The sequence below is a fragment of the Austrofundulus limnaeus genome, unplaced genomic scaffold (genome assembly GCF_001266775.1).
Source record: "Austrofundulus limnaeus strain Quisiro unplaced genomic scaffold, Austrofundulus_limnaeus-1.0 Scaffold97, whole genome shotgun sequence".
In the NCBI taxonomy this organism is placed as follows: Eukaryota; Metazoa; Chordata; class Actinopteri; order Cyprinodontiformes; family Rivulidae; genus Austrofundulus; species Austrofundulus limnaeus.
The window spans coordinates 117775-128678 of NW_013952499.1; the positions used below are offsets into that span (position 1 = coordinate 117775).

General features: G+C 41.1%; 1 protein-coding gene across 3 annotated transcripts in view; it reads left to right on the plus strand.

Annotated features, from left to right (window-relative positions):
- The first annotated feature begins 481 nt into the window (after positions 1-481).
- The window catches only part of cc2d1b (coiled-coil and C2 domain containing 1B), a 13035-nt gene continuing 2612 nt past the window's right edge, over positions 482-10904 (plus strand). Inside the window, exons 1-25 of one of the 3 annotated variants that reach the window (XM_014012978.1) lie at positions 485-534; positions 783-903; positions 974-1112; positions 2629-2729; positions 2869-2988; positions 3914-4066; positions 4149-4422; positions 4509-4627; positions 4750-4828; positions 6272-6310; positions 6600-6736; positions 6834-6906; positions 6983-7104; positions 7182-7302; positions 7375-7547; positions 7624-7749; positions 7821-7879; positions 7970-8086; positions 8193-8266; positions 8356-8414; positions 8509-8560; positions 8659-8758; positions 10279-10369; positions 10498-10620; positions 10723-10754. In XM_014012978.1, coding sequence (XP_013868432.1) covers positions 838-903; positions 974-1112; positions 2629-2729; positions 2869-2988; positions 3914-4066; positions 4149-4422; positions 4509-4627; positions 4750-4828; positions 6272-6310; positions 6600-6736; positions 6834-6906; positions 6983-7104; positions 7182-7302; positions 7375-7547; positions 7624-7749; positions 7821-7879; positions 7970-8086; positions 8193-8266; positions 8356-8414; positions 8509-8560; positions 8659-8758; positions 10279-10369; positions 10498-10620; positions 10723-10734 — 2529 coding nt within the window. In that variant the 5' untranslated portion in view covers positions 485-534; positions 783-837 and the 3' untranslated portion in view covers positions 10735-10754. Of the gene's footprint in view, positions 904-973; positions 1113-2628; positions 2730-2868; positions 2989-3913; positions 4067-4148; positions 4423-4508; positions 4628-4749; positions 4829-6271; positions 6311-6599; positions 6737-6833; positions 6907-6982; positions 7105-7181; positions 7303-7374; positions 7548-7623; positions 7750-7820; positions 7880-7969; positions 8087-8192; positions 8267-8355; positions 8415-8508; positions 8561-8658; positions 8759-10278; positions 10370-10497; positions 10621-10722; positions 10755-10904 lie in introns of all 3 variants that reach the window. The other 2 variants (XM_014012977.1, XM_014012979.1) reach the window with 2 other exon arrangements.

The following is a 10904-nucleotide window of genomic DNA, read 5'->3' on the forward strand; positions in this document are numbered from 1 at the left end:
ATAAATTAACATAAAATTAGGATTCAGACCAAACATCATAACCATCAAGACTAATTAAGTCATATCTCTGGATAAGCTGATGATATCAGGATGATCCAGGTATCAAAATTTAGCGTTTAAAGCAGGAATCTGAAAATGTAAGTAGGTCATTTTGACCAAATTTGATTTAATCCTCATGTCGATATGATGGGTCACATATTCCCATGGAATTTAGGGGTTGAAATGACAACAAATTATATTTTAAAACAGCATGGGTTTTATGTTTATGAGGGGGTCCCAGGAATTTTTTTCGTCATTGTAAGGGGTCCCCAGACCCAAAAGGTTTGAGAACCCCTGAGTTAAGGAACTAAATATGTTAGTGCGGACCGGAAGTCCTGTTTTCCTAGCAGGTAAGACTCAGGGTTTTAGTTTTTGCCTGGCAGACATTACTCAGGGAGWCACATTACCACATTGATATTGTGCGCATGCGCAGTTAAACTAGCAATGTCAGAAACGAAACTCTGAAAACTACCTCATGAAGCGGTGACTGAGCCGGTAAACATCACATCCTTTCTTATTTTAATATTTAAACTTTATGCTAATGGAAACGTAACGACCAGCTTCTTCCTGGTTGTTTAACTTTTGGAGCTAAAGACAGAAACATGGTCGGCTAACCGATTCTTCGCGTCAGTTTTTCCAGCTTGTTGTCAAGCTGCGACAGYAGGACCCACCTGACAACTCACATGATTGAACAACTAGCAGACAACAGGAAGCACGTTTTCATCATCTGTTTCTGATTTTAGGTGTCCTGACAGATAAGCGGGTTGTCRCTTAGAGTTTCTTTAAAAAATAAAAAATATGTTTGGTAAAAATAAGAAAGCACCGACGGCGCCTAAAGGCCAGGGCGCCGCTGCGGCCAAGCAGGTAACAAAATGATGAGGAACATGTTTTTATCATCGGATCGGCTGGTTTTAACCCTAAATCCTGTCTTTAGATGGGTCTGTTTGTTGACATGATGAACCCCGAGGARATGATGATGGGAGTGGGGGAGAACGACTCGGACCTGGAGGCAGAACTCGCTGCCATCACCGGAAGTAAACCCGTGAAAGGAAAAGGCAAACAGAAAGGCAAAGGTGAGTTTAATGTTTCTACTTCCGGGAACATGGAGACTCAGAAATATTAGAGCCCATCGCAACAAACCTGCCCCACATTATGAGCAACTATAGATGGTGCTTTTAAACCCATGGAGTCTGTTTTAATTAAAAGTTTTATTTTGTAGGATTTTAATGGGGAGTCTGTGATGCAGGTTATTTTACTGACGGATGATTCTGTTCAGTTCTGTTGTCTTTAGCTGATTTGCTTACTTTTATCTTTAGCTAAAATAAACCAGAGAAATCACATTTTCTGCAAATATGCAGTTTGAATTCAGGCAGATAAATGACGTTGCCTAATTTCTTTTAAAAGCTAAACTTAGTTGTTAAAGCTAAAAGAAGCAAAACACTAGCTGAAGGCCAAAAGAAGCTAAAGGTGAGCTAAAAGCCAGAAAAAGCAAAACAAAAGCCAAAAGAAGCTAAATGTGAGCTAAAAGCCAGAAAAAGCAAAAGAAAAGTCAAAAGAAGCTAAATGCTAGCTAAAAGCCAAAAGAAGCTAAATGTGAGCTAAAAGCCAGAAAAAGTAAAAGAAAAGTCAAAAGAAACTAAATGTGAGCTAAATGCTAGCTAAAAGCCAAAAGAAGCTAAATGTGAGCTAAAAGCCAAAAGAAGCTAAATGTGAGCTAAAAGCCAAAAGAAGCTAAATGCTAGCTAAAAGCCAAAAGAAGCTAAATGTGAGCTAAAAGCCAGAAAAAGCAAAAGAAAAGCCAAAAGAAGCTAAATGTGAGCTAAAAGCCAAAATAAGCTAAATGTGAGCTAAAAGCCAAAAGAAGCTAAATGTGAGCTAAAAGCCAGAAAAAGCAAAAGAAAAGTCAAAAGAAGCTAAATGTGAGCTAAAAGCCAGAAAAAGCAAAAGAAAAGTCAAAAGAAGCTAAAGGTGAGCTAAAACCCAGAAGAAGCTAAACAAAAGTCAAAAGAAGCTAAAGGTGATCTAAAAGCCAGAAAAAGCAAAAGAAAAGCCAAAAGAAGCTAAAGGTGAGTTAAAAGCCAGAAGAAGCAAAACAAACCCAAAAGAAGCTAAATGCTAGCTAAAAGCCAAAATAAGCTAAATGCTAGCTAAAATCTGAAAGGAGCAACTTGACTGACTGACTGTCTGACTTTTCCATAACTAAAAGTCATTGGTGTCAAAATGCTAGCTGAGCATGAAAGTGGTAGCTGGAAGCTCAAAATGACAAAACACGAGCTAAAAATTAATCATAGCAGAAGCTCAGCTAAAAACTAAATAAATGTAGCAAAATTCTGGTTAAAAGCTAAAAGCAGCAAAAGGGCTAACTAAAACCTGAAAGTAGCAAAATGCTAGTTAAAGGCTAAAAGTTGCAAAAGCTTTGCTAAAAAAAACTGGAAAAGAATGGCTAAACATAGCAAACAGCTATTTAAAATCTAAGCCCTTAAAATGTTGGGTAGGAGCTAAAAGTAGCAGCTAACAGCTGAATCATCAGACTTTAGCTGTTTGACCCTCGCARACGTGACTTCCTGTTTGGTCCTGTTTGTGTCGTAGGCCCTCTGCCCATGGAAGACATCGCAAAAATGGCTGACGAGTGCATGAGAAACGTGGATGAGGATGACGACGAAGACGTTGAAGATGATGAAGACCTCTTGGTTTGTGCTGAGTCGTGTATTTGATGCTGTTTTCAGTTACGATGCCAGCTGTTCAACCTCCTGAAGAATGAATGGAAAACTTGTTTTGCTGTGTTCAGACAGTCAGAGCTGTTGTTGACGTGTTTGTTGGTCCCGTCAGGCCGAGCTCCAGGAAGTGGTGGGCGAGGAGGAAGCTGAGGGCGAGGAGTCGGCTCCCCCCACGTTACCTGCCACCGCAGAGTCTTCTCAGGCAGAAACAGCCGAGGCCCTGGCGGCGCAGGTACTGCCAGCTCCGAAACAGAGCAGAAAACCAGTTTCATTTCTCTGTTCCTGGTTTGTTTGTTGTTTTTTTTTTTGGTCTGCATTCCTTTCAGGTTATTTCCGGATACGCTTTTATTTTGAAATTCTCTGAAGGTTTTATTATTTATTAATGGTTAAAAAATGAGCGTAAATGTTGTATCTGTTCTTCAGCAGTGTTCCTGCATATCCTTAAAAAGTCTTAAAAGTCATTGAATTCATCGATCCAAAAATAAGGCCTTAATTAGCCTTAAAATATCTTAAATCAATTATTCAGAAATCTTAAAAATGTGAACACATTGTAAATAGGATAATTTTAATGCATCTCAAATATTAAAATAATTGTTAACATTTATTTTTTTAAATATTCACATGCAGACATTCCCCTTTGACATCACTTCCTGTTACTTACATGCAAATATCTCAACAAATGTCCATCTGAGCAATGTGAAATTTGTTTTGCAACATGTTAATAATGTTGTCTTTTCAWAAACGCATTCACTTTTCTTAAAAATTTTGACGTCACAGGTACTTTAATTTTTTATCTACAGCAAACTGGGGTGAAGACCCCACTGTGGGTCCTAAAACTCTGAATTTTGGGGTCGTTAAACCGACTGCTAAGAATGTTTTTACTATGTTTGATGAAAAGCAGTCAGATATGGATAAAAACAACTGGTCTATTAGTAATATTTGAATATTTCAACCAAAAATACTTTCATTCATGAGTTTCTGCCACTGTTTTATTTTTTTGTCATTTGTTTTTATTACGAAATTGGTCTTAAATTTAAGTTCAGATGGTATTAAAAAGTCTTAAATTTAAGTTTAAGCTGTAGGAACCCTGTGCAGACTTGTAAAGGTGTGTGACAGAGTTTGCATACAGTTTGTTTGTTTACTGAACCTGTTTGCAGCAGCAGGAAGTGAAGAGCTCAGCGGCAGCAGCAGAACCCGGCAGCCTCCAGCACACACTGGAGGAGCGAGTCACCATGTACAGAACGGCTCTGAAGAACGCCAAAACCACAGGGGAGACGTCCAAATCCAGGAGATACGACCGCGGTCTGAAGGTCGGCGAGACGATTTGGATAAAAATGTTATTTTTTTTGTGTCGGCGTTAACGCCGCGGGTCGTTTCTCTTCTTCCCGACAGACTCTGGAGTCGATGTTAGCCGCTCTGAAAAAGGGGAAACCTGTAAACGAGTCGGAGATCCCCCCGCCCGTCGCTACCGGAGCCCCGAGCGTCGACCCCCAACCCGCCGTTCCCGTCGGGACGTCCACCCAGCAGGAGGAGTCGGGCGCCGTCGTTGCACCGAGCGGCGAAGAGGAGGAGCAGTCTTCCTCCTCAGCTCCTCCCGCTCTGAGCAGCCTCCCGTCTCCTGAGGAGGAACCCGAAGGAACCGCTGGCGTCTCGGACCGGACCGACAGTAAGTCCCAGAGCAACTCGTCAGCCGGTATTAGAGGCGCGTGACGGTGAACGAGGCGTTTCACTGACGAGCGTTTCACTCTGCAGCGAAGGAGGCGACGAAGACGATGCTGTTAGAGCGGCAGAAAGAATACAAGATGGCTGCTCTGAGAGCCAAGAAACTGGGAGAGCTGGAGCGAGCCAAGGTTCACTTTCTGACCAGTAAGGTGAGCTGAACACCAAACGGGTCAAACTGCCTCGCAGGAATGTTCGATGATAAAGTTTTTCGTCACGTCTCATTAAAGCAAAACAAACAAAAAAAAAAATACCTGTCTTTGTTTTCGTGCAGAAGTTCGACGCGGCGATCGAAGCGTTGGAGAAAGGAGAACCGGTCGACCTCGCAGGTCTTCCTCCGTCTCCAGAAGAAGGTCAGGACTTCTGGAATCAGATTATAGTTTCTGTTTGGATTTAAAAAAGTATTTATTTATATTAAAGGTGCTTCTTGTTGGACAAGGTCAGGATTATCTCTGTTGYTTTCCTGTTTAAAGTTTGTTTTTGTTGATCCAGATTAATCACTTYATCAGGACTTCACAGGTTTTATACTAAACTAAATCACTTTATTTAGGTTYTTATCCCAATTGAAACAAATAAATGAATAACTGAAACTTTTGCTCTGCTTACGTTCTAACTTTTAGCCGCGCTTTAGCTAATTTTCATTTTTAGTAAATATGATTTGTTATTTTTAGCCTTTAGCTTTTTTAACGTCAAGCTACTCTTGCTGGATTTAGCTTTTTGTTACTTTTTTACTGGTTTTAGCTTCAAGCYCATTTAGCCAGTTTTAGCTTTTAGCTACTTATTTGCTGATTTTCAAATTCATTGTTTTCATAGTTTTAGCTTTTACCAGATGTTTATGTTATCCTTAACTTGATTAATGTTAAGCTACTTTTGCTGGTTTTAGCTTTAGGCTACTATTTTTAGCTAGTTGTAGCTTTTTAGATACTTTTTTTGTTAGTTGAGGTTTTAGCATATGTTTTACTTTTGTGCTAGTTTTACCTTTTAGCTTCTCATTTGTTGATTTTATTTTTTAGTTATTGTATTCATAGTTTTAGSTATTACCATGTGTTTATTGCTGGTTTTATCCTTTAGCTTGATCAACATTAAGATCCTCTTGCTGGTTTTAGTTTTAAGCTACTATTTTTTGCTAGCTGTAGCTTTTAGACACATATTGTTATTTTAGCTTTTAGCAAACATGTTGCTAGTTTTAGCTACCTTTTTTTTTTATCTTGGAGTTACTGTATTCATAGTTTTAGCTATTACCAGATGTTTTTGTTGGTTTTATCCTTTAGCCTGCTTAGCATCAAGCTACGCTTGCTATTTTTAGCTTCAAGCTACTAGTTATGCCTGTTGTARCTTTTAGACACTTATTTTGTTCAGCTTTTAGTAACCAATTTGCTGGCTGTAGCTACCTTTGTGCTATTTTTAGTTTTTAGTCATTGTATTCGTAGTTTTAGCTATTAGCAGCTATTCTAGCTAGTTTTAGCATTTAGTGACAGTTTTTCTGGCGCTAATGTTTAGCTAGGCTAGGTTTTAGCTCCTAGCCGTTGTTTGGCTATTTAAAGCTTTTATGYGTTTGTTTGTCTAATTTTATCTCTTGTTTTCATCAGTTTGATTCAACTCTTTCAGCTTTTTAATAAATTTCAACAAACTGATGAAAACAAAAGTTCAGAAACTGAAAATGAAACTGGATCATTTAGAGGGAAATATTGTGACGTCGCTCTGAGCGTACGACACAGACTGAATACTTTCAGATAAGAGATGAATTTGTTTAACAAACTAAAAACTGAACTCTTTAATCTGTTTTTGTGTTGAAGGTGCAGCAGGAAGTTCTGGACAGAAACAACCTGCTGCAGGTGAAGAAGTTTGAGCTTTTATTGTTTCTATTTTCTTTATTCATTTTGTTTTAATTTGCAGGAATCTTCTCTTACAGAATCATGTTATTGAAAACAAAGGTTATTTCTGACACAACTTTGACATTTTAAAACACTAAATTCTGATTGAACTCATTTATTGAGACTTTTAAGTTTTATTTAATAAAATGTTGAGTCTGTTTGGTAGTAATTAGTACATGTTCTCGTGGTAAAACTGAAGGTTTTCTTGCGTGACGACATCAAACTGCATGTAAAAAATGTACCCTTTCAGCTCCTGCCGCTCCCTCGGCTCCCAAGGACGTTCTGGAGGCTCTGGAACAGAGACGAGMGAAATACGCCGAGGCGTCCAATCAGGCCAAAGCTGGCGGAGACGACCGGAAGGCCCGAATGCACGACCGCATCGCTAAGGTACAAAACTAAAAAAAAACTTTATTTTTCGTGTCGTAAATAAAAACCAACAGATCCTCTTTAAATTTACCTCTGAGCCTCGGCTGTTCTTCTGCAGCAATATCAGAGCGCCATCCGAGCCCACAAAGCAGGACGAGCCGTCAACTTCGACGAGCTGCCGGTTCCCCCSGGTGGGTCCAGACTCAAGTTTTAAATGAAGTTTTTAATCTCGACTCCTTGGTAACAGATCTGCCTCTGGCGTTTCAGGATTTCCTCCGATCCCGGGCCAGAAGGCGCCGGCGGCAGAGCAGGGTTTTGTCACTGCTCTCGAAGCGGCCAATCAGCTCGCTGCCCCTGGTGACGCTGCATCAGAAGAGGAAGAGGAAGAGGTGGAGTCTCTGCGTCGATGCGATGAGTAACGTTGATCCGTTCCAACACATCGGTGATGTTTTCTGTCTTTTTGCAGCCGAAGCTCGTTCCAGAAAAGCARAAAAAACCCACGCTGGACGTCCCAACAGCCGATCCAGAAGAATCTCAGCCGGCATCGCCCGAGGGATCCACTGAGGGGGAGGGGCTTTCCCCGACAGGTGGGTTCAACTAAACCTGTGAAGCGGCAGGAAGTCCTCCCAGCTTTCAAACGGTTTAAAATCGTCCTGCAGCGGCCCAGCAGCTGGAGCTCCTGGAGGGCCGCAGGAAGCAGTACCTGAAGGCGGCTCTGCAGGCCAAACAGAAGCAGGACGTGGAGCAGGCCAAGCTGTTCCTCCGCACCGCCAAGACCCTGGACCCCCTGATCGAAGCGGCTCGCGGCGGCAAACCAGTGGACCTCAGCGMGGTGAGACGGACTCCGTCGGACCCGGAACACTGCCCGTCGCAGGTCCTAATCCTCTCTGTTGTTCTGTGTCTGGAAGCTGCCGTCGCCCCCCGGTGACGAAGACGAGGACTTCATCCTGGTTCATCACAGCGACGTGCAGATTTCCAGCAAAGCGGAGCAGGTTTACACTCAGCTGGCCAACATCCTGCAGGAGCAGCAGCAGGTGCAGTGACAGGAAATAAGATGAATAAAGATCTGTGGAACGATGAGAACYGAACGATTCTTTCTTTGCAGAAATGTTTGACTCACTCCAAGCAGTTCACACACCTCGGCAACGTCAGCGAAACGACAAAGTAAGCTCTTTTTTTTTTTTAAAGAGTTCGTACTTTTTTTTTTTTTGTTTCAGCAACTCGTTTGTTTGAAATCTGGAGTGACGGTTTCAGGTTTGAGAAGATGGCACGAAGCTGTGAGAAGAGTCTGCAGGTGCTGAAGTTGTCTCAGTCCAGAGGCCTGCCTCCTCCCAAACATCACTTTGAGGAGAAATCATTTCGGACTGTGAGGTGGGAGCTCCGCCTTCACATTTAAAACTCTGTTTTTTTTAAATTTATCGCTCCGAGTGTTAGAAATGATCCTTCAGCTTTTGATTAGTAAATCTTATGTTTCTAGAATATTTCCAGAGCTGAGCAGCAGCGACCTGCAGATCATCATCGTCAAAGGGCTGAACCTTCCTGCTCCCAACGGTAAAATATGACTCTAAACTCTTCTTTTCTCTTTAAATCCAACGTTCAGTGAAAAAAAACGTGTTTAGTTTTTATTTTTCCTCCTTCAGGGATTCAACCCAATGATTTGGAYGCTTACGTGAAGTTTGACTTCCCGTTTCCCAGCGCCGTCAGTGCCTCAAACTTCACCTCCTTTTTACTTCAATAATAAATCCTTTTAGAGCAAATGTTTCTAAAATTTTTTTTTAATTTTTTTTAACCAGGAGCAGCCGCAGAAACACAAAACAAATGTCATAAAAAACACTAACTCACCAGGTAAAACATATTTTCTAACCTCTAATCTGGATTTATTTAATTTTAGAAGTATTTTAGGTTAAATTTAACTTTACAGAACATTCTTATGTTCTTACCAGAATACAACCAGAGCTTCACACTGTCCATCAACCGGAACCACCGAGGCTTCCGGAGACTCGTGGCGTCTAAAGGCCTGAAACTGGAGCTGCTGCACAAAGGGTGAGTCTCCGGATCGGATCACAACCTGTTTAAGCCCAGCTGTGCTGCAGATTATTAGAAGAATGGGCCTCATGCAAGAACATGTTTGTATTCTTATCCTAAATTTCTCTTACTTTTGTTCGTACAAAGGGTTCGTACGAACATGTCACGTCAGATTCAACAAACTCTTCTATCTTCAGGAAAAGTGTGTAAATGAGCTGCGTAAATTCCACCTGTTCATATCCAGCTGCTCGTGCACGCGAGAGGAGATTAGCATAATTACCACCCCAAAAACACCATATAAGGCTATGTTTCCTGCCTCAGATATCAGGAAGTGTCCATTCATGAAAAATGACAGCGAAAACTAAAAAGAAAAACTTTGAGTTCAGAGATTGAAGTCCGTCTGTCAGAGATCCAGAAAAGAAAATCTGTCATTTTTAGCAGGTCAGCTGTGGAATAAAAAGAGCTGCTAAAAGTATAAACAACTGTGTTAAATCATTTTCATTTATTCAGAAGCCGCAGCGCTGCACACCGTACAATTTATATTGTTAGTCTAAATTATTACATTTAAAATTATAACTCTAATTCAAGCAGAATAGCCTATTGTCAACATAATTATGGAGTGTGATTTATTTTCAACTCAAAATATCTTCAAACTAACGAAATATAAAGTTATTAATGAAGAAAACCCGTCTGGATAACAGCAGACTGACTGCTGGTAAAATATACGACAGGTCTGGACCACTCGTGAATTTTGTTCGTATCTGAAAAAAATCTTAGAATACGAAAACATTGGTGAATGCCACAAATTCTCCTAAATCACTCGTACGCACAACTTAAGAACAAATCTGTGCGTACGAACGGTTCTTGCATGAGGCCCAATAACTCCAACCTGTTTCCATTGACCATGAAAATGCGCAAATTAGAATTTCCAAAATAATTTTGCTCAATGGAAACACGTCAGTTTCGAAAAAAACTTCCTTTTTTCGACAAAATGTTTTTGCGCTAGGAAGAGGTGGTTTTTCGGCCGTATCGAAATTAGTATGTTTCGCAAAACTGCAATGGAAACACTTTTATTGCATCACGGGAGTCACGTGATCAACAAYCGGCTGTTTCTACAGGCGAAAAACACGACAACAAAGAAGACAACAGGAAGTAGAAGTAGTGAAATCAACAAAGTTGTAAAAGAAAGTAGTAAACTCACCGACTACAATTTCCCAAAAACGCAGCATATGTTGCTGCTCCCAAGTATGAGGGGATTGTCATTCGAAAGCCTCGATAAGACGCCGAYGTCTCCTCTGATGATGAGCACTAGTGCCATGGTAGCAATATGCATGTTTACATCCATTGCCACAATGTTTGTAATGACTTATTGCGAGAAAAAGCGTATTCACAATTGCGAAATTGTGTTTTTCGACATTAAAAGAATATCGACAAAGTTTTGCGCACATTTGCGATGGAAACACAGCTACAGAGAATGGATTAAAAAGCTCAGATGAAGAAAGAAACATCTGTTCTGGTGTTTTCGTTTCGTCTCTCAGGGGTTTCCTGCGGAGCGACAAGCCGATCGGGTCGGCGCTCGTGAAGCTGGACAAACTGGAGTCTCAGAGTGAAATCAGGGAGATYGTGGAGGTGAGGGGGCTTTAGTTCAGAGAGACAAAAAACACTAAGAACTGAAGAAACTGTACAGCCTCTAATCTGGATGAGTTTGTCCTAATCTGCACTGAACACACGTCACCTGTTTGGTGTTGCTCCTCCAGGTGATGGACGGCCGCCGGCACACAGGAGGCCGTGTGGAGGTGAAGGTCCGGCTGCGGGAGCCTCTGAGCGGTCAGGACGTCCAGACGAGCACGGAGCGCTGGCTGGTCATCGACTCGTCTCAGGTACCGTCAGAAACGTTCGGCTCCGCCCTTGTACCGGGTGATCGTTTATGTTGTGATTAAAAACATGAAGCTACAAAAAAACTCATTAATTTTTCTCTTTAGGGCCTCGTTTAGACGCTGCTTCAAAATAAAAGGTGAGTCTCTGAAGTAAAGTGACAAAAACAAAGACAGCAGCAGCTCTTTAGTTTCATTCAGAGCATAAAGATGTTTAAAGGGATTCAGGACTAGTTGATACATTAGACTTTATTTGATAAACATTTATTTTAACTGTAAAAATACTAGGC